At 39.3% G+C, this 24,276-nt stretch overlaps 1 protein-coding gene across 2 annotated transcripts in view; it reads right to left on the reverse strand.

Moving 5' to 3' along the window:
- Positions 1-24,276, reverse strand: part of kremen1 (kringle containing transmembrane protein 1) — a 70,822-nt gene that overhangs the window by 27,253 nt on the left and 19,293 nt on the right. For both annotated transcript variants that reach the window (XM_042000543.1, XM_042000542.1), the window contains exons 2-3: positions 19,146-19,308; positions 11,004-11,095 (exon numbers count right to left, since the gene is read on the reverse strand). In XM_042000543.1, the coding sequence (XP_041856477.1) occupies positions 11,004-11,095; positions 19,146-19,308 (255 nt within the window). The remainder of the gene's footprint in view (positions 1-11,003; positions 11,096-19,145; positions 19,309-24,276) is intronic.

Here is a 24,276-nt window from a genome sequence, read left to right on the forward strand (position 1 = left end):
AAAACTGAACTCATAATGCAGCGTTGCCACAAAGTAGGCTGAGATACAACAGTTTAAGGAATAAGAAAAATATCACTTTTATATTCCATAAGACATCTTTTGAAATATTGAGTGAAATACAAAACTAAAAAATAAAGTTGGAGATAATTACAGAAAGCTGCACAGACTAGGTCTGAAAAACAAACCACGCTGTTATTCAGCACGCTGCAGACCTGGCTGCTACAAAATTGTACTTGAGAAAGTTCTCTCAACTAAGAGCTTTCTGAATTCTGTCTAATGCAGATAAGAATAATAACTACTTAAATACTTCACCCAAGCTCACTTAAAGGAAAACATAAAATAAAGCTATCGTGTTTTCATAATAATTTATTTCAACTTTTTTAAGTAGGAAAACAACTAAAAACACAAAACGTGCACCAACCACTTGCTGTATAATATCCATTTAAAAAGAATCACATTTATTGTACCTATGCAGTATAACTGATCTACATTTGGCTGTAAGCCATAATTTGTGAACCCTTAAGTGGGTGACCTGCTATTCATCTCCCCGTCACTCCCCAGACGAGCACTTAAACAATGCCCATTTACTTGTTCTCATTAGCAAACATTCTACAGAACTGGCTCGCCTTGTAATCAATACCTTCAATTCCCTAATGGCCCTAGCCTTCACAACTCAGCCATGTTGAGAGAACCAGGAGCCAGACAGAGCAACCAAGAGACTAAATCTACCTGAGGCTTGTTTTTGTGTAAACCTCTCCTTTGGTTTCTGTCTGAGAGTTTCCACACAGCACCACTTGCAGGTATTTCCCCCTAAAGGTAGGTGTGGGTGGAGCTATGAGAAGGCAAGAGGTCAGAATAAAATAAACAAGAGTGTGATCAAAGCTTGAACACGTTGTTAATAGCTAGCACGTGATATTAGAAGAACATTTTAATTGCATTTCAGCTTTAATGAAAAATTTTTATAATCACTCTGGCCACTTTAATAGGTCCACCGGTTGGACCCCTTTTTGCCTCAAAAGTGCCTTAATTCCTTGATGGCATAGAGTCAACAAGGGGTTAGAAACATTCTTTAGAGATATTGCTCCATGTTGACATGATAGCCTCACACAGTTGCTGCAGATTTGTCAGCTGCACATCCATGATGAGAATCTCCTGTTCCACCACATCCCAAAGCTGCTCTATTGGAGTGAGATCTGGTGGAGTACAGAAAACCCATTGTCATGTTAAAGAAATCTTTTAAAGTTGATCTGAGCTTTGTGACATGGTGCATTAACCTGCCAGAAGTAGCCATCAGAAGATGCTACACTGTGGTCATAAAGGGATGGACATGGTTGGTAACAATAATTAGATAGGCTGTGCAGTTAAAATGATGCCGAACTGGTACTAAGGAGCCCAAATTGTACCAAGAAAATATCTCCCACACCACACACCAGTCTGAAATGTTGATGTAAGGCAAGATGAACCATACTTTTATGTTTTTTACGCCAATTTCAGACTGTACCGTCTGAAAATTGCAGTAGAAATGAAACTCATCAGACCAGGCAACACTTTCCATCTTCTGTTGTCCAGTTTTGGTGAGCCTGTGTGAACTGTGGAGCCTGGTCTTCTGCTGCCATGTGATTGGCTAATGAACTATTCAAGGTAACAAGCAACTGACTTTTTGAGTAATCCTGCCAAGTAATAAATAAACAAAATGCACCAAGTAACATCATTTGTCGAGGTAATTATTACTTCAGCTTGTATAAAACCAACATTAATACAAGAAAAGACACAGAGAGGCCAAAAATCTCAGTTCTGACAATTGTTGCATGTGCTTGCAAACTTTTAACACTACCTTCATCCTCATGATGAGCCCCCATTTACTACAATCAATAGTTCTTTCTGAATTAAATTTTTTCAAGGGGTGCCACATGACAAGCCTTTCGGCGTTTTTAGCTCTGCTGGAACATCTGTTATGAATCTTTCTTTGTGCTTTAAAAAGTCAGAACTTTCATCTTTTCATTTCTAATTTAAGTGGGAAAATAAACAAATAAGGTCTCCAAGCCAGAGCTGAACCATCTGTGCAGCATGACCGGCCTCACCCCAGCTCCACTTCTTTTCATGTTTATTTGCAGCAGCTCCTTAAAGGATTACTAAACTGTCTAAATTAGCTCACTTCATGAAACTTATTCTCTCCCTGAAAGTCGTGATATCTGACTATATTTCACACACTTCTCTTCTTAGTGATGCCTGAACCTGCCTCGATGTGCTGTTTTTGGAGTGTTGCTTGTGGTGATTGCTGGTAAAAGACCTCCTAGGGGAAATACTCTTCCTCTGAAAGCAATGACAGAAAGCAAGATAAATACAGCAATAAGAGAATATGAAAGCACCCCTTCCACAAGCAACCGCAACAGCCATGAGGCAGGGCTGGTTCTGTACTCCAGTCTGGGCTTGGTTTCCAAACCACATCTGACTCATGATCATCTCAGCTTATTTTTATTTACACTTTTTCTTATCAAAGACAGTCATTCTACTACTGATTTGACTTTTTTTTTCTGTCATTGGAGATGCTTTTTCTCCCAGTTGATTTACATTGCTTTAATTAATGTAATTTAAGAAATGTGAGTATTGTGTAATTATCCAGTTGGATGATACAAAACAACAACTGTAGTCAGGCATGTAAATACAGACATAAAGTTATTTGAAATATCCTTGAACAGCTCCTTTCTATAACCTCCTTTTATGGAGGACCAAAACTGCCTAAATAAAAATAAATACAGAATTATAAATAAATACAGAATTGATATGCTAATAAATAATAATAAAAAAATGTAAAAAAAAAAAAAAAAAAAAACTTTTCTTTCAAGAAACCTATTTAACATGACACAAATTTATCATTTTAAATTGTCATTTTAAACTGTCTTAATTTAACTGTGTGTTAATATTCCTGTTTATTTACTTTTCTATGTCGTTTTCGGTTCAATGTATTAATTTATTTGGTGATTTTCTTTATTTTTTTCTCCTTTATTCTTATGTCTGTATTTATTTCTGCATTATTTTCCTTTTAGATTTTTTTATCCCCAAAATGATTTATTTCTATATTTTATTTTCATCTAACATTTCATTTATTTTTTATTGATTGATCGATTGACACTTTTTAAAACTGAATTCACAGTCATTTCTTATTTTACATTTCTGTATGCATTTCTGCCTCCTTATGTAAATGAGGAGGGCGGCCTTTCAAGGCATGTCTTGCCTATTGGTCAGTCAGTATTGAGCAGGTCACAGGCTGTTAGTGCAGTGAGAGTTGTGCAGCCCGCCTGGCTCTGCCGTGTGGCCTCAGGAAAGAAATGAAGGTTTACGGGATCTTTGGCACGTTGTTCTTTTAGCTGAAAAATCACACAATCACTGATGACTGTTTACTATGTGCATGCAGTAACTGAGAGGCTGTTCCAGCTGCAGACGTGCACAACTAACAGGATGAAGGTTCTGGTAAAGTTGGTGGGTCACGAACACATACGTATCTTCGGGGTTGTGGCTCAAAAGGTTTGGGAACCACTGAACTAGACGGTAAATGCTTAGGCATTCCTATAAGGAAATGGGCCACTTCATCTCTGCTACATGGATCTGTAAAGTCAAGAGGAAGAATTAGGATTATGCTTGTTTTCTTTATTCGTGAAATTTTCTCAAACTGATTTTGTTTGGTTTTTTTTACTTACATGGATGGAAAAATAGATGCATGAAGAGTACAGTGTCAGTTTTTTTGTGATAGCTGTTGACAGAGTGTTTATCAGTTTAAATAGACAGAGGCCCAATTTTGCTATTCGTAATTAAATTTCTCTGTTGACAGTTCTTTGCCCTACCCTCCCATTTTGCAGGTATAAGGTACAGCCTTTTTCTTTTGGAACTTGAGAATAATAGTCATCTAGCCATCTAAATGGCTCTGAACATTGAGGTTAAAGGGGATGATCACTGCTCCGTAATCTCTGTATGAAAAGGGAGACCTTGCCCCTACAAAATACCGGAGTAAAGCCAAGTGGTGGGGCTAAGGTATGGATGTGAAATGGGACTGGGGTGGTTCTATTACCATTAAAAACTACTTGGTTATTGTTCAGAAAACATCATGGCTTGTCTTGAAACCAGCCTTTGACAACATCCACTGCATGCTAAAGTCTTCCTCCAAGTGTAATAAATGTGGCATAAGAAAAAACCTCAAACTTTAATTTCACATATAAAAAAACACACTCTGGTTTAATCTGCAAGAATAAAACAGATTTGAATTACATGCCCATAATTACCAGTAAATTGCCATTGCCATAAAGTGCATTTTGGTATTTCACAGGCTGAATTTAGTGCACTGAATTTAGAGGTAATTCATGCAGTGTTTGTTGCTATCAAAGTACCCATGTTCTTAAAGAAATTCTAAAGTTCCCCCGCCTTTCCTTAGTCACACAAAGAGAAAGTTAATGATCACCACCGTCATTAATGTGCATCCTATCTGCTGAATATTAATTTCATAAAACAATTAAAATCAACATTACCATTAAAATAAATTAGTCATTACTTAATTTAAGAAAACAGTTACTTACTTTGAAGTTATTCTTTATTTATTTCTTTATTTCAAAAAAAAAGAAAGAAAGAAAGAAAGAAAGAAAAGAAAAAGAAAAAGAAAAATTTTCCACAGCACAGAGAAGTGCTTGCTTTTTCTTTGGATTCTTCAAATTTGACAGCTTATACTTTTGCAAAGAAGATGGACATTTGTGACACATGAGGTCAGGTTACACATTTTACACCTCAGACACATAAAGGGTTCACTTCCATTCGAAAATTTTGAACAATCATGGTCAGCACACGTGGAAAATACCTGGCCGTGGTTGACTCAGATGTCCCACAACTTTAAAGTACCATTTAGCAGCATTATAAATCAGTCTTAATGAAGGCAATATCTCATCACTACATATTTTCCTCAACATGTGGCAATAAAACCTCCACCAAACACATTACTCTGTTTTAATGTCTTCAAGGTGTGGCTGGTTTGCCAGATGGAAGCAGTGCCGCTGGTGTAGAGGCTATTGTTCACTGATGACAGATGGTTAATTAAGCTTTCCTCCTGTTTGTGTATACAAACGTGTAACCTTTTGTCAGTGATGCATTGAGCTGGCTAAATGTTCAAGTGCAAACACCCTGATAGCTCTATAATACAGGCACATATCAAAATAAAGTATGCAGAAAGTGTGGCAAACAATCCTGCATGTTTTGCCATATAATAATGGATAATTACACTGATTAAAGACAAATTACACAAAACAGAAGGTATCACAGCTTCAAAAAGAATTGCCAATATAAAACAGCAAGTAAACGTGGCATCTCATTTGTTAGTAAAAAAAAAAAAAGTTGGTGTTAAGAATTTATGTAATTTAAGAATTGGACAATTTACTTATTAAATGGTAAATGGTCTGTACTTATAAAGCGCTTTACATGTATGTCACATTCATACACTGATGGCGGAAGCTGCCATGCAAGGCACTAACCACGACCCGTCATAAGCAATTAGGGGTTCGGGGTCCTGCTCAGGAACACCTCAACATGAGTTCAACCGTGCCGGGATCGAACCGGCAACCCTTGGGCTACAGGATGACCACTCTACCCACTGAGCCATGCCGCCCCTAATTATTGTTGTCTTTACAGTGAAATAGGATCTAATGCCATTTTTAATTAAAAAACCTTTATGTAGTGCAGCAAGATGGAAAAAAGTCCACAGGTGCTGCACATCTCTGTAGTGCAGAAGAGTGCTGTGGCATAACAAGTTTTTCTTGGTTATATGGTGTTGAAAGATGAACTCTCATTGTGGAGATCAAAGTAACTTTGTCTTGGCAAACGCTTGAGGACTTTACCCTGACAGTTTCACTCTGTCAGTCAAATTCCATCAGGGCATATTGTTAATGCATGTCAGCTTAGAGGAGCCACACCAAAACCAAAAGTCTTTCCAGTGAGAATAGCTCCAGGGAAGACGCCATCAAGCTGTCACTTAACAAGTATTTCAGAACATCACAGCACAGAGACAGAAGCAAGCAGCAGAGCAGCGCTTGAACGGTGTTATAGAAGTTAGGTGTGCGGCTTGAACTGTTTTTTTTTTTAAATGAAAACAGAAAATCTTTCACCATTTCATTGATCAGTAATGTGAAATGATGTGCTTCGGGTATGTACGGAGCAAATGTCTGATGAAATCTCATCAAAAGTGGCCAAAAATAAAATACTTGTTTTGATGCCAGCTATAATTGAAACAGACCACTCTGGTGAATCTGATGACATTGACCTGGCTCTGCTAACTAAATGAATGAATAAGTGGAAATTGCTGGAAAACTGGGATGTGGACATGTTTAGAAATGTTTTCACCAGAGCAAAGCTGCTCTGTTATGCGAGAACTGGACTTGGAAAAACAATGGCAGCAGTGACACGGACATGTTTAGCTGTGCATTTAGAGGTCTGGGAATGAGATGGGCCATCACTCACCGTGCAAATGTCAATTTGTACAGCAGATGATGTGCTGTGACCGCGTGCCTTTTCGAAATGTTTAGACAGTTCCACCACATGAGAACTGCTGCCACGAGGGATTACCAGGATCAACAAATGTAGCGACCTACACTGTAATCCACACTGTCAGACTGTGTGTTTTTTGCCTCATATGACCTCTCGGGTAATGTGTGCTCCACCAGGGTGTGTCACCGTCTCCAGGGTGGCATGACCCTCGATGACAGTGCCCAGCTGGACAGCAGATGAGCTGTTGGCAGGTTGGGGCAGGTGCCTCAGCGAGCAGTGACCGTCTCCCAACCACACAACATCAAACATAAGCAAAAGAGTAGACAAAATGAGGGCACAGACCAAACAAAATTCAGACAAAATGAAAACAAAGACCACTGTTGCCCTTACTCTGGCACACCACAGTGTTTTTCAGGCTGAGAACACTGACACTGAGAGAGCATCAGTGTCTCTCACTTGGCAACTGAAGCTTTTTAATTCAGCAGATTGAAAACAGGCAGCGCCAGAAGGTGAGGCACCACGTGGCAATTGTGGTTTCACAATAGATGAGACAGATCAACCGTGTCTAAGAACTCCCTGCAGGGAGAAACCATCTTAATAAAAGAGCATGTTTTCATGATACTGGATGCATCGCTCACAGCAAAATTCATCTCATTTTCTTACATTATATGGCTCTTAACATTTAAGACCCAAACAAGGAGGAAGACAATCGTGTAAGACAGAATTTGATCTGGGCAGAGCTCTTGACTGTTAGGAACAGGCCACATGTCACAATGATGGGTTACACACTTCCCAGTAGTGCTGGGAAGAAACTGGTTCTCATAAACCGGTTTTTATTTTTGTTATAACGAATTTGTCTTATATCACAAACACTAGTTTAAACGAAACATGGTGCCGTGGGAAACAGTTTAACGAGGAACCATTTTCACTGCTACACCACTAAAAATGCATGCAGCAGAGCACGTGTTACTGAAGATGCTGAGCAGTAAAGTGGATGGAGAAAGTTCAGAAAGTTCAGAAAGTTCAGTAAGCGAAGCTGTAGCAGACATTGACATTGAACATGATTACACAGAGACTCTGTACCTTGTCTGGAGAAACTTTGGTTTTAAAAAATTCAGACTGGCGAAAAAACAACTATTTACTCCAGATGCTGTTGAACTCAAGTTATCGCCAGAAGCGGCACCACAGGTAATTTGCTGCACCATCTTAGCCACAAATATGCTTTGGAGTACCAAAAATTCATGAAAGTATAATAGAAACCCTCAACATCCTCAGGTAAAATTGGAAAAAATAAAACTAAAAAAAGGACACTGTTGTCAGATGTCTTCTGCAAATACATTTGATAGGGGTACTGCTCATAACAACAAAGCCAGCAACGGATCAAAATAATCAATACCAAAGCAATCCATATAGCCAAAGACACGGCTCTACTACTTAACGTGGACAAGGTCAGATTCGGGGATAGGATCAAGACAATGTGGAGATTAAAAGGTTGTTTTTAAATACAATACTGTAAGTATGTAAAGTTTATTTATAAAGCGCATTTCACAGATAAAAATCCAAAAGTGCTGTACATAAAATGGGTGCAAAATAAACATCATATACAACATACAACTCTAATGACAACAGGATTGACTATTCTTGGCCAATCAGGGGAAAATGTGATTAACACCCATTCATATCACCAATCCCTACCTCACTGCATATCCTAGACAAAACACAAAAAATCCTAATAAGCATTTGGCAAACGCATCTTGAACAATATCTGGTTTATTTTCATGAATTCACCAAAGATATGAAATTGTTGTGGTGATTGCTGTTCTACTCTTTCATCCTAAACCACATAGTTTGAGATCTTGTCTTCGACACACTAAGCTAGATGGGCGTTTCTAGGAAATAGGTCAGTCAAAACTGTAAAGTGATATACACAAGCTCCTATACACACAAACACACAAAAATAGCATGGAGAAGTACATCCTGCAGTCACGCACAGGCCATACAGCCATCAAGCATTATTAGATGGTCTAATGGCTCCAGAGTCATTCAAACGTCAGGCTTTAGTCAAGTATGCTACTCAGACAGCATAATGGTGGAATAGCCAGAGGGGCTTAGAGAAGTAGAACCAAGTGTCACTTCTAATTTTAGAAGAACATGGGAGGGCTGGTGGTAATCTCAGCTGATATCAGGGAGGAGGCAAGGTCAATACAGACAAAAGTTTTATTTTAGATTCACCATTCAACCTAACAAGCATGTCTTTGGGCTGCGGGAGGAAGTCAGTAAACCCAAAACCCAAGCAAGAACTGGGAGAACATCATCAACAGAGCAGAAAAAATGGACAAAACCACTGTGACGCCTGATGTTGGTTTGTGAACAGCCATTTTGAGTATTTAGGTTCACAATTTAGCTGTGGTCATCTTGGGTTTTTGGAGCCAGAAGTGACGTCCAGGGGTTGAAATGACTGAGAACATGAGGAAACTATGTGCTATGGTACTGAGATGTCACTCACAGCAGCCACGCCCTTCATAATATGTCAAATCTAAGCGTAAAAAGAATTCACACGGATCAGTTAAATAAAACTTTATCCACCTCAGCGAAATTACTTTGTGCTTTGTTATATGTACCAGATTGTAAACATGATTATTTCTACTGCAAAGGTCAGCTTTTTTTTTTTTTTTGTTTTTCATACCTTGACCACCCTATCACAGCATCTCTATCTGCAGTTTGCCTTCCCTGGTCAACAGGTTAAAACCCAAAACTTCCTTCCTGTGAGACAACAGCACCAACCACTCCACAACTTAATTAAATAATGGGGCCATTTTAATGTTTATTATTTAACATTTATTATTAAATAAAAATATCTTGCTGTTAGAACATATATGATAATATTGTGATCTGGTATCAATGGGTGAAATAAAAAGCACTGAAACTACAGTTTTTATGGTTCACTTTCTCCCATTAAGGATAATTTGATTTTATTTGCGTCAGAAGAACGTGGCATTGGCTTTCTCTCCAAAGGCTGCACGAAAAGAACAGTATTATTTTTTCCCCGACATTCCTGCAGCTTATTCTTGACTCATCATCTGGGCAGAACTTTTTCTTCTGTGGTGTCTGACAACTATTGTGTCACTGGTCAGCAAGTGGGCGTGGTTAATGCATTAAAGCAGGAAGTGGAAAGTTGTTATATCTGTTTTCCCACCGATGCGAAAGATTAGGCAAGGCAAGGCAAATGTATTGTGTAGCACATTTCATATACAAGACAATTCAAAGTGCTTTACACAAAACATTAAAAGCATTAGAGCAGGGTGCAAGAAGCAAGTGCATTAAAAACAAACTTTAAAAGAAATTAAATAAAAACAGGAATACAATACATAAAAAAGTACAAAATAAAGTTCCAGTGTGGGGAATTTAACAGTTGTTCAAATAAAAGGAACCAAATATCTTATCTTATCTTATCTTATCTTATCTTATCTTATCTTATCTTATCTTATCTTATCTTATCTTAACTTAGCTTATGTTATCAAAATAAGGCAAAAACAACAACAAAAACAAACAAAAAAGACTAAGTAGAATTTGTCTGATCAAGATTAATAAAGTAAATGGAAAGATGAAGGAACATAAAAGCAGAGTGCAAACACAAAGAACAATCAAGTGGTTACATAACAAAATGGAATGCATCCCATGACAAGAAACAGAAATATTTACTTTGGTTAAACAGAATAGTTGAGTCCTACCTGACTTCACCGTCATCACATTCTTTTAGTTACTTAAAGAATCCAAACACACATTTCTCTGACCTAACCTGCTCTGGACTTTAATTAAAATCTCAAGTAAAAATGAAGCAACATCAGCATGTGTAATGCTTTCAGCACATACTTGCAGAGCATGATTATATCTGAACTTTACACCTTTGGCTAGAAATATGAAGTAGAAAGAGTCTGTTGTTAAAAGGAGTGATTAAAAAGATGGAGGAAATGAAAATGAAAGGATTAAACACACAAGGTTCTTTGAAAGATGGTGCCAAACCTCTAAGATGCACAGAAGCACCAAACCTTTCTTTGTAAACAGTCCATCACACCCTGAGGAATTACTGGTCCCACACCGACAGGTGAACAAAGCATACAAATGCATCTACAAACTGGTAGACGCACAAAATATCCTGCACAAAAAAGCGCATCAAAACAAGCTACATAGCCAAAGGGGAAACTTATCAGTACACATACACAAACAAGCAGTGACTGACAGCTTGCACTGAAGTAAGGGCAGGCCCAGACATGGCAGTAGCAGGGGGGACGGGAGGCAATTAGAGACATTTTTTTAGATGATAATAGTTGTGTAGAAGACATACAGTCCATAAAGCTATTCATAGTAGACGGGAGGATGAGCATAGCAATGAAAATAGCTGGTCTGCATGCCCGCAGTATGCTCCAGAGGGCACGGAAGGGAGATGACAGAGTGATGAGAAAAGAGTCAAAGGAGTCTCTTACTCTGGCATGAAGGGATGTCGCAGTATTTCCAGTAGATTCCGTCTTCATGATCAGCAATGTAGCACCACGGCTGAACGTCCCCATCAGGGTTCCTGTGAACAAAAAAGGATAGAGAGTGAAACATCGGCTTGATCCTTTTTGTCTTTTTATTTCATGCATGATTATAAATCAGCTCTCTTGCACAATTTAACTGTTGCTTAAAAAATAATTTATGTGAGACATCAACTCAATTTTCACACTCTTTGAAGCTAGAACAGGCATTTTCTACCTTTGGATAATTTACAAGGAATATCCATCAAGAAAATATGAGGCATATCAACTGCAAATGAAATTGCCATTATATGGAGCCATTTCTGGGATTACAAAAGCGTGCTCTGAATGTCTGAATGAAGCCCTGCAGAATCTTCTGTTTGCTTGTACATTATATTCATTGGCCACAATAAAATCACTCATTCAAAACACTGGTTTATAGCCCAGATCTGACAGATGTTTGCTGTGATGCAGATCTTTTAGATATTTACAGTTAGAAAGATCATTCACAAATATAAAACATTCAGAATAGTTGCCAGTTGTCCTGAGAATGGACATCCAAGCAAGTCCACTTCAAGGTTAACCTGTGCAATGCTCAGAAAAACTGAGGAAAAACCCCAAAAGCTTCATCTAACTCAACACGTCTCAGATAGGATCTTGAATGTTAAAGCTCACGACAGTACATTTAGAAAAAGACAGGATTTGTATGACATTGCACCATAGCTTAGGTTCTTAACTTCGGGAACAATGACCTAGGTTACAGATGAGACCACGGTGGAGATGTTTGGTTACAGGACTATGTTTGGCAAAAACCAAATGAAATAGCATTTAAGACTCACACTGAAAAACAAAAAGTGATAGAGTGATACTGCTGAGTCCTTTCTAACTTTTTATTTAATACACGATGATTAGAAAATACTACTAATCAGCTTTGAGTTAGGCTGTATGAATGAGCAAAGGCAAACAACAACAGTGTAGGGAGGGTATCTCATTTGTGTCATAAAAGCACAATCCTGTGCGGAAAGGGCTGTGTTTTCAGAGTTGTCAGTCTTAGAGTAGATTAGGGCATGGTGATATGTTGGAGAGGTGATGAAGGTTAAAATAGAGGATGATGGAGGGCGAAGAACAGATGATAGTTAGGGTATTGAGGCAATAACATAAACAAAGAAAGACTACCAACTGAAATCTCCTCTGCAGAGAGCTGAATACCCAACAATGCTTCAGAAGGAGATTTCAGATGAGTTGGTCATGCTAAGAAGAAGAAAAACCCCCTTGGAGCTTGTTGTTTGGTAGTCTGGAAGCATGCCAGTTGAGGACCAGACAAAATAGTCTGGCTGGAGGTCAGGGGGAAGGCTCTTTGTTCTGGGCCAGACGCAGACCTAGAAAGAAATGGGTGATGGGGCCACGCTTTTGTCTGAGGCTTCGGCCTCTTTTGATCCTCATCAAGGCCCTTTTAGCCCATCATAATACAACTGACAGGCCCCTTGGTCCTTTTTTTTAAAAGTTTCATTTACAAAAGCAAAGAGGAGTAGGATCGAAGACAGAAATACCTAAAAGCTTTGTGCAGGCTATGTATCTCCAGGGTAATCATTCAACTTTGCAAATCAGGACCCTAGTGGCAACTTCTAAATTGCTTGTAAATTAATTCAAAGCAGTAACAGCGTGCAGTGGAAGCTCATCTTAGAGCTGTTTCAGTTCTTTGAGCTCCATTTCTGAATTATCTGAGAAATGTAAAAATACACTCCTGGTTGACTTTAAAAAAAAAGCCTTCTAAAATGACATCTCTTTATTTTCAACCCTGGCTATGATCACCAGAAACCTTTTCTCTTATGACACACCTCATTGTAGCATCTTGAAAAAGCCCTGCAGCGCTACTATCCTGTTTCGCTTTTTGTGTGCGAAGTTGTGAAGGGCGTTTCCAGTTCTTTTCTTCTCCGATCAAAAACACTATCCTGAGTTTCCTCCTTTCTTTTCAGGCTCAGAATGAAGTCTTGACAAAGATTTTGTTGTAAAAGACGTTTTTTTTTTTTTTTTTTTTTTTGGTGGGTTGAAATGCCTTAAAGCCACTTCTCTCAATATCTCTCAATTACTGCTCTTTTCCTTGCAGCCTGGCGACAAAGAAATATGTGATGTGGACCGTGTTCCGTTTTACATTTTCTTCATGTTTACAGAAAGCCAGCTTGATTTTCAGGAGATGAGTCCAAATTTGTTGCTCCACCCAGATAGGACGAAGACACCTGTTTGTTTGGCCCAAGGCTACTGGTAAAATGGTTGAAAACAGTAAGATGAGCCAAACTATCACAACACCACTCGTTCTCTAATTCTCTCTCCTCTTCTTTCTTTCAAGCTTGTCATCACATTATAGTTCTTTTTTAAATGAGACTCCCAAAATCTCATATAAGACAGCCACTTATGTAATTTACTGCACTTACTTTATCCCCCTTCAAGGAGGCAGACATAAATTACAACCATTAGCATAAAAAAAAGCACATCCTTAGCAGACCACCCATCCCATGCCTGACCCACAAGCTTCTTTGATCAGTAAGTGTTGTGGAATGCTTCTTTCTTAGTTTTCTGCAGGATTTATTCTTTTGCACAAGCACCTGCACACACCCATTTAACAGAAGCATGGGAACATTATCTGCACAAAGTGAACAGGGAAGCCCACATGACAGAGAAACGTAGTAAATCCTGCCCAGAGGTGTGAGTGTGTGCATGTGTGTGAGGGGAGGCAGGGTTGAACATAAGATGGAAAGTAGACAGATTCAGATTAGCTGAACTTTGGTTGCTGGATATCTATCCATTTAACCTTAGAGCACAGAGAAAAATGTAGTCCCTGTGGAGAGTGATTAAAGTCAATGCCACTCTGTGTGTCTGGGTGTGCTTAGGGGATTTAAGAGGGGTCGCATTCCCTTTCCTGTGTGTCAGTGAAGGCTCGTTTGGCTCTGAGTTTTAGAGCTTGTTGAAACACTCCCATACCCAGAGGTAGATCACAGAGGATGCTTGGACACTTAATTGGCACAATTACACTGATTGACTCATTTTGTTCAGAGTGAGCCACACACTTTGGTACACAGCCAATTACAGCCACATTGCGTTTTGCCTCACAGGCTCTCCAGCCCTGCATTTGAAGGCAGGAGTGGCTCCCATCTGAGCACAAAGAAAAACAGCTGTTCTTTGCTGGCTGCTGTTCAAACGCTTTCCTTTTCATTAATTACCAAATTTATGATGAGCTGGAACTGGGCTAGAACTGTGAAGCTGCACATAAACAGCTAAAAAATCATTTACATCAAAATGTTTGTGCAAATTCTGGAGAAGAACATGCAATAACATTTTAATGAAACAAACATTTAGTGAGATTCCAGACGGGCTTTTTGTTTAGCTTAACTCGTAGACATGTAAAAAGAAGATAAAAGCTCAACTTCCCTCATTTTGCAGAATTGGTGGGAGGAGAAATGCTGATTGCAAAGCGGTGGTGAGAGGCTTGTCTGGATTGGGATTTGAGGTCAACAGCAGATCAGAGTCTGGTAATTTACTGCCTGAGAGAAGACTCTTTAATTGACTTGGATGATTGAGTATGGAAACTGCTCTCTGCCGCTGTGCAGCATGAATGCGTATGTGGAAGAAGAAGGCTCGGTTGCTGATATACTCTACTGTCTGTTGTTGTCCCCTGTCTACTTGTGTTAAATGTAAAGCTCGTAGCATGTCATGTGTTGCTGGCAATGTCCCTTGACTAATGTTTTTAGCCTTGCTCTTTAACAACAAAAGATTTTATCTTCCCACCTAACCCCTTTTGGTATCTGGTAATGTAAGTTTGGTTTAACAAAGAACTTAATGTGATTTTATATTATTTTTGATTCCACAACAAAACAATTAAGGAATTTATTTTATGGTTCTTATAGCACTAAAAAATAAAGCCAAATTAGCAATAAAGATTTGGATTTGAGAAAACTACCATTGCAGTCTGCTTCTCCAGCCAATTTACTTTTGAATTCTGATTCAGAATCTGATTATATAGAAATGATGGCAACACAGTGAAGTACTGGTGAAGATTTCAGGCACCTCTAAATTATTGTTACATGATTTCAAACACATTAATGATTATTCACAAAGCCTTTGTCATTAATGACATCATTTCCTGCCTGTCCAGTGGTATTTAGAAGCATTAGTGTTACTTCCAAACAATTACTACGAGCTGTTGGATGCATAAAGTTCTTGTCCAGCTTAAAGACCAAAGCTTTCTTTCCTCTAATCTTCATATGCTGGATAACAGATTTTACTTTAATCATTCCTCAGGTGAATGTACATCTGGTATCTCAGTACAGCAAACAGCATGATAAAACCTCCACCGTGTTTTACAGCAGTAGGGTGTTCTTTTACATATAGGCCCAGCGGTTTTTCCTCATAAAGAAATCAATACAGACCAACTTACAGCTTTAAAGATGTTTCATATGATGACCTTCTCATTAAATTTCTTTTAACAGTAATATCTTGAAAACATCAGATGCATGTGTTGAAGTTGTTGTCAAAGAGTTTGTGAATTAGAAACTGGAAACATACAGCTCCTTTTTTGTGCAGTAAAACCATCTGGGTCATGTGAACACTAAAAAGTAAATAATATCACTAAATATTGTGTTTATAAAAAGCTGGTTTCTCAGTGATCATGCCAGTTGACACTCAAAATTATTGCTTAAAACTTAGAGTTGCTTGTATCTGAATGGTTAAGTTATTGAACATGAAATAAAAATTAATTAGAAAATGGAATAACAAACAAAAGTCTTTTTAGGAAGGAAAGCTCTCTAATTAAACAAACTTTCCATATACACGTCTAATAAATATGAGCTCTGGTCTCAGTATTGATGGTGATGCATTCCCACCAAACAGTCCATCTGTTCATGTAACACTTCGTTAATGTCTTAAGTTTATCAAAGTGGAGTCCTGGGATTGTTGCATAGTCATATAACCAGCGGACAAGTTGGCCGCAGCTTGCCTGACCTCAGATTTAAACCTAACATCACAGAGATTCAATTACAATCAACTTGGGGAACACTACTCACTCTGGCATTTCCATTATCTCATCTATGAAAGGAAAAAGCATTAGAAGCCACAGTGAGCACTCATAAATTCTACAGTACACACACACCTGCATATAAATAGCCATCAGATGGCTGGCAAAGCTATTGAACCACCCACTGAACCATCATGCACTTCACACCCTCATACTAATGCACCAGGGAAGGAGTCCAATATAGGAACAGTAGATTGGATCAAATAAAGAACCTAACATAAATCAGGAATTTGATTTGTGTCACGTTCTTTCTATAAACATCAGGAAGTTTTAAGAAAAGGTCAAGGAAGTACTCAAGAACCAAGAGAATGTCTATTTTGAGTAGAAAAGTGCATAATGATTGCGTAGCAACTTTCAAACTCCAGCCTAAGATGTAGATCATTTACCTCTTCTTTGTGAACTGCAGTGAATTCTTAATGCCGAAATGTTCCTGACTACATCTCAGATTAGATAAAAGGGCACTTGTCCTTTTCCTAAGGCTTTCTGCTTCTTTCTTTACAGGAAAAAGTGACATTTCCCCTCTGCCCAGGTTCTCCCTGTTTTCACCGGGGTATTTTATGGCTGGTTATAGAGATAAAACATGGGGGAAGTTAGGTATCTTTCTTCAGCACCATTTTATTACAAAAAACACCACCGGGGAAATGCAAATCATAGTGAGAAAATATAATTCTTTTCATTCTTGTTTTCCAAGCTTTTCAACATTGAAACATTAAGAGCTTCCCAGGTTCTGCGTTAGCATCATCCACCTGTGCCCTGGATTCAAATTGCTTAAAACCACAATTGGCCTGAGGGTTAGACATGCTAAAATTACTCCCCTGTCTTGCTTTCATTCTGCTGCCTCCCTCTTTTGTCTATGGATTACTACCTATTGTGGGGGTCTGGCCTGTTGCGTTGACAAAAACACAGCTCATGTAGGAAGATGAGACTTTGCAGGCCAAAGGGGCTTAAAGATTTATTGGAAACAATCTGAATTGCAAGATGCTCCTCATGTAAATTAGGAGATTTGCAATCCAAATTAAATAACACTGGATGAGACATGGCTGGAAAATCCATTTCATGAGCTAGCCTTCTGTAATGAAACACATCAAACATTATACATCTTTATGTGCAGCAGGGTAACCCCCTCTTCCAGGGGTAAATCACAAAATGTTCACAAAATGACACACATGAGGGTGAATGCATTTGACCTCGTGCATACATGCCATAAATGCCATCCCTCATCTTCTCACAAAGAAGTGGTCACTTTGGTTCTGCTGAAGGGTGACTCCTTACAAGGCGAGTGTCTGAAAAGAGTCTGACAATAGCTGCAGCTACAAGTGACAGAAACCCCTCTGTTGGGCTAAAAGGAAATACTGTGACCTGTCTGTGAAATGCCTAAGCTGCTAACTACATGAGAGGCCAAGGAAACAGCTGTATCCAACCGTGGAGATGTACATTTTGAACATATTGTTTGGCATAACATTCTTCTAATGCAAAGGGAACACTTACCTCAACAGCTTGTATATATTCAATTCATAAATCATAGGAAATCTTATCCAGTTCCAGTAAAAACAAATCTGTCCAGTGTCACATCAAAGCACTGCTGCTGTGAGTTTACAACTATGACTTAGAGAAATGGTTCAGAGGCTTTGGGCAAAAGAGAATTGAGGGTTCTTCTGTTTCTTATAGCCAGGCAATCAGGGCCAAGCCACTGTTCTGGACATCTAAGTAAATTTCAAGTGACTAAAAAAAATGTGGAAATACAATAGATTTGACAGCTGTGCATGCAACGCTTACAGTTGTTCTTGTTGTGTGAATGATGGAAAGAAGCGGCTTTCTGGACACCCAAAGCCACCATGTCCCCTCACATTCCAGGGATGAGGGACGGAGATTTGCTTACATAAACGCTGCGCATTTTTGCACTCTTTGTGATGACAGGGCTAAACGCTCTTTAAAATATTCAGAAGCAAATGTCTGTGTATGTTCCTCTCTGTTCAAGCCCTCTTTACAAGAAGACAGCATCCTGCCTTGAAATCATTCATGAAAGTCAAGAGCAGGGATGCCTGAGGTCCACTCAAACAAAAGCATCAGTTTGTCTGAGAAAGCTGAGATTTAAAATAATTTACAACTCTCATGAACAGGAGAAAGATGGGGGGGAAGGAGAAAACGCAGCCTAAAACTGTGAGCCACTGCTAAAGACACTGCGGTAAATCTGCCAGATCTTTACAAGATCTTTTCTTTTTTTTTTTTTTAGATTTCATAAACAAGAACAAGAGAGAACTGTTGTTCTTTTTCCAAGCAAACACTGTTAAAGTTTGCTTGAAATGGGTGATGGGTGGTGAAATGAGTGAAGATTATGAAAAAATGTCCCTTTCACTCTCAGCTCTACATGCAACCAAATAGACCTTTCCAGAAAACACAAGTGTCTTTGTGAGCTACATTCTTATCTATTAGTAGGCCAACAATATGTCATACCACACTTTGAGTAAAGTGACAAATGACATGCTAATCATGTGGCATTAAAAGTGCTAGCAGGAAGTTTCTGGTACATTTGGATGGGGGATACATGGGAGATGATAGATGCTGAGCTATCCAGCTGCTGAGTTGACAGAAAGTTAGAGCTGCAGCTGCATCATCATCATCAAAGGGATATTCATATTAATCCTAAAATGTATTTTAGGTGAGACTTAATCTTTTCATTTGTCTTATCTGGCTTCTTTATTTATTCTTCAACAATAACACATATACTGATATGTTCACATATTAACAAATCTCACAAGTTTTCCTTTTAATACGATTCAAAAAGTATTTAAATAGACCTTGTGGCTGCAGAAATAGAGTAATTTCTTTATGGGTATGCAATTCTAGGGCAGAAGCCTAAAATATAGGCATTGGGCTTAAACAGTGGAGAGACATCCCTTTTGTAGGGTAACTTCCTACAACTTCATGTACAAACTTGGCATCTATTCAATAAAAAAAACCTCCATCTTTACAATCTGTAAACTGATGTTGAGCATGAGCAACGTATGGCTGACTCGTAGCCAAAATTTGAAACAGACACTCACCTGCAGTAGTTGTGGCTTCCTAGACCTCCTTCTCCATTTGGATATTTTAGTGTGTTATAAGGATGATGGAAAGTCTCATTCCAGAAGAGGCAGGGTTTGCCACCATGCAGGTTGGTCTGGTTCTGGAAGCCCCTGTAGTCCTCACCGTTGGCAGTGTAACACTCTGGAAGTTCAATAAAGAAAGTACCATAGGTGAGAAACATACATCCACAATCTGGTGTTTGGTGTAAGAGATCAGACATTGATTATGATTGGAAACAGGCAAGTAAAAAGCAGTCACATATGTGACCTTCTGGATTCTCTGAGACACTAATGTGCTATTAAATTTCTTAATGTGTTTGGAATGATTATAAACGACTAAATTAGAACAACTCTATTCTTTGCCCAGGCACTACACATTTTAAGCTCTGGCCAAAAGTGTTAAAAAGGAAGACCAATAAAAGCATTGTTTCAAAGCTAACACACACGCATATGGGAGAAAAAAAAGCCCCACAGATATATAGCAAAAGCAAATATGGCTTGAATTTGGAAGCGGTTTAACAACCATATGTGACCATTGGGTTTCCAAAGCAAAACAATGGCTGGTTGAAGTTTTTTTTCTTCCCTGAATAAGGGAATTCAAATAAACAAAGTCTAATAGAAGGTTGATGAGCCATCACCACTCATCATGCTGAGCCTCAGGGGGAATCCTGTCAAAAGACCTTTTACAGCTACAACTGAATTCCTCTTTTGATTGCATTACTATGGAAAACATTAATATTTTACTTGACTGTTATGATTACTCATGCTGCAGGTGTTCATAATTGTTACAACTGGCAGAGACTACTGATGGTCAATATCACAACTGGGGGATTAGAAGTCGATTCCATTGTGGACGTATGGCTGGTAAATGCAATAGATGCCACCTGGATAAAATTTGAGGTCCCCAACATATGTGTTGTTTAAGAATGTGTGAACACAACTCTTTCTAGTGTAAGCTTTGTTTTGTGCCTGTCAATCAAACCCCAACAGAGAAAGAACAAAAGTTGCTTGTTTGGCTTGTCTCCATGGGGTCTTGTTGCTATGTATGTGGTTAGCCAATGACCGGCCTCTTTTATCAAGTCAAGCTGTTTGGACTGAGCATGAGCTAATGCATTGCAATATGACAGTCATTATATCCCTTGGCGAGCCAGCTGTGCTCCATCGTTCTTCACTCTCTATTGAATGCAAGGTTTTCCAACTTCCTCTCGTGTGTCTTATCATAGGCTCTTCTTTCTCACTGTCTTCTACTTTTTCCTCTGCTGCTTTTTGCCTTTTTATGTCATCCACCTTTTAACTCACAAAGAAACATATCCTTAGGGAAGCCACACAAGTTTTTAATATGATCTTCTGTGATGTGCTGCCAGGTCCATTCTGAAGTCCTACAATTCTTTCAAGAATCTAGAAGAGCTATGCACCTAAATAGTCATTTTCCTATTTGCTTTAGATCAATGAACTCCCAAATAAAACATAGTTGTGTTATTTGAGTGTGTGAGTAAATGTAAAACAGCATTGTTTTCAACTTAAATACATGTTGTAAAAGGTTAATGTGTTTAGCAGTTAACATCCCATACTTGTGAGCATGCTGTTAGCTTGCACGCAAACATGCATTCCAGCTTCTTGCAGCCACCACACAAGTACAGCTAACACTTAATTTTAGAGTAAATCAGAGGCCCCGGCTGTTCTCAGAGTGTCAGCCAAAGTTGCTTTTAATTAAAGCTGTTTCGGCTATGTTGTTCATTCGAGCTTATCAGCCATCCATCGTCTGGCTGACGGGTTCAAAGGCAGCGCAGAGCTGCAGGGTGTCAGGTTCCTGCAATTATGATGCCACTCTATTGTTTGCAAATGGCTCCCATCTCTTTCAGCAAATTAATACTGCCTTGACATGCAAGGATATCCACGAGCAGGTCGTAAATCCACCTGAGAGTGGTTCAGGCATAACATGACTCCATAAAATTGAAAAAAAAAAAAAAAAAAAAAAACTGCTTAATGGAGTAACAACAGGGGTCCTGCTCTTGCCATCCTTACATAAGGCGGACAATGTGAGGGGTGGATGAAACAAGTTGTGATCAGGTTCACATCCAGAGGACATGCATGTTAAATAACGCTCACTTGGGTTTCAATATTTACACCACCAAGCAGATGTAAGTGATCAAGAGTTTATCATCAATTATATGAAACTGTATGCTAAATCAAAGATAACAATCACATGAAGAAATTTTACTTTATTTACATTTTTTTGAATGCTGGCATCCACTACAACAAAGAGAAATATGACAAAACACTCTTTTGTTTTGTTTTTCGTTTGGCAGCAGCACAGGCACAATAATGAGTCTCTGCTCCCCAAAACTAATCATGACTGCCCCAGTCAAAAAGGATAACATCAGGCAGAGACAGCGCAACCCACTGCATCCCAAATGAGCCCATGTCCTTCCAATATCTGCTCTTCAAAGAGAGCAGGTATTAGAATGAATGAGCTTGGCGGCTCATGGCGTTGCTCCATGCATTGTATCAAAAAGGAAGAGGCGAATGACTTTGTAAACGTCTCCTTTCTCTTTTCCTCCTTCAGAAAACTTTCCTCTTGAGTGTCAGGATAAAGCATAGCTTGTCTACACATGGTCTGCTTGGAACAGGCTGCGGCTGGCAATCATTCCACTCTGCTGTGGCCAAGTCAGGTTTCCAGGATTAGATGGTAAATATGGCAGCGCTTTGCCACTGTTAGAAAAATGGTGGGGTAGGATGGGGGTGTTCCATGTGGTTTGCTTGTGATGGGAATGGGAAGTTGCTGATCTGCAAGACTTCAGAGATAAGTGGGTCCATCGTAAAGATGAATGGCTCATTTAAAATCCCTGCGGATGCCCACACATATATCAAGCTAAAGAGAAAACCCCATTTTACCTTGAAACAAACTAAAAATATGCATTTTATCCTTTTCCTGGAGGAAAATAAAGAGCCCATCTACTGATTGGACCATCACCACTTTGGGCCAACTCCCCTTCCAAACAAGCCCGGCCCTCTGCTCACACCCCTTTCCTTGTCACCAAGCAACTTTTGAGCTCTCGTCACATGGGCCTGAGCTTTCTTGTGGTTTCATCACAGGCCCATGATGGGAAACAGAACCACCACCACATGAGACCCAGGGAAAAAGAGGGGGGAAAAAGCCTCCAATAAAATACATGCAGATCTACAAATAGAAGAAGTCCGGGAAAAAAGGAAGAGAAGGACTCACCCTCGACCAAGCCCTGCACTCACAGACTACAGCACCACCCCAGCAAGGAGATAAAAAAAAAAAGGAAAAACAGCATAGGATTGCTGGGAGACAGCTAATGGCCCTGTTATTATATTTGCAGGGATTTGAGGCTAATGACTTCCACATTGTAACTTTAAATGGGCTTGATGCTTCAAGTAAAGCAGGATGAGTGAAAAAATTGAAAGAGTGCTGGGCTTTGGTCATGTGATCTCAACGAGCAAGTTTACAAACAAACAGTTTCTGTGAAACACATTGCCAGGTCACACCAGGGCACTTATCTGTTGTGTTTGCTACGAGGGATGAAAAGCAGTGATAATTACAGGCAACTGCTTCCTCACAGAGGGCTGACATAAAGAGCTTCCTTCCATCTTTATTATATGCTTTAGGCACTGGAGACAGTAAAACAGGCTCACTGCATGAGCAATATTTCCTTTCCTAATGAAATTAGGCAAAATGAGTTTTTGCATTATGCACAAAAACTAATTCATATGGGAACTGACACAAATGAAAACTGGTCTTTCCAAAGTCTACAAACCAACTTGACAGATATTGCAGATTATTAATACACAATCTGTTTCCGCTCCACAGTGTACTGGTAGACGTTACTGTTGTGGTACTCATTAATGTCAGTATAGTAACAGAGGCCAGGGCCAGGCCAAACCAGGCCAGATGTAGCGGGTTACAGAGTTGTTTTCTGGGTGGACACAGCTGGATGTAACACAAGTCGGCTCCCCTCCCCACCTGTATCCATTTCCACATCAAAACCACATCAGATGTCGAAGGATTTCAGAAAGACTGCCTCACATTTATTATCCAGGTTTTACACATCAGTTGAGGCTCATTTAATAAAGTTGGATGTTGCTTAAGGGAAGTTGTTAGAGAAGGAGGAGGGGCCATTTGGTAGCTAATGGACCACACCTCACATCTTCTCTTGTCTCTTTTCTCTTTTAAAAGGTTCTTTTTAAAAGCACCCTCATGTGAGAGGGTCAATGAAAGTGCAAAAGGAAAAGAAAAGAAGGGTATTGGTGCCTCTCTAAGTGATGAAAACAGATGCCTCCAAGTAGTTAAACTTACAGACAATGGTGTTTTACAGTCTTTCGTATTTTTAATGCTTTTGTCATATAGGTTGTCAATCCGGATAACCAGGCCATAAACCGAGACCTCATTCAGTCCCAGAATAGCCTCCATCACCACGATTCTTCCTGCAAAAACCCTCTTCTGCACCACCCTCAGAGTTCACTGCCACAGTAGCCACAGACCCACAGGACTCCCTGCCAAAGTTGCAGGGTAGCACCTATAAAACATGGCCCCATCTCGCTTTTGTATGGCCCCTATTATTTAGCTCGGTAATGGAAAGAGTCTAATCTGCCGGAGCCAGTGGTGGGCTAAAACCACAGCCAAAGTCCCTTCTGTTTGAAGTTGCTTTTGCAGAAATAGAACTTTTTTCTTTTAAGAGACTGCTTGCTGCCCCCAAAATTATATCTCAAGTGATTCTGAAAAATAAATCAACAAGCATGCCAAATTAAATTAAACAGATTCCTTTATAGGATTTCCTGAAGTTGCCAAAATGATATCTGACAAAAGGCAGCACAGGGTTTAGTGTTGGCTCGGTGGCTGGGATGATTTTTGAGGTTCTCTTTGGCAGTTGTCCTGTGAGTGACTGATGGGCTGCAGACTCTGACAGTGACGTAAAGGACATTCAGAGACTTGCTGAAATCCTTCAGAGAAAAAGCTGCTGGCAAAATACTGACATCAGGGACCCAACTTAACATAAGGGTGGATGAGGTGCTATGCTCAATTATCTCTTCATGGCATCTTCTTTCAATTACCTCAAGTCATGCTCAGAGAATGCCAGAAAAGAGA

This window comes from Melanotaenia boesemani, chromosome 11 (assembly GCF_017639745.1).
Source record: "Melanotaenia boesemani isolate fMelBoe1 chromosome 11, fMelBoe1.pri, whole genome shotgun sequence".
NCBI lineage: Eukaryota > Metazoa > Chordata > Actinopteri > Atheriniformes > Melanotaeniidae > Melanotaenia > Melanotaenia boesemani.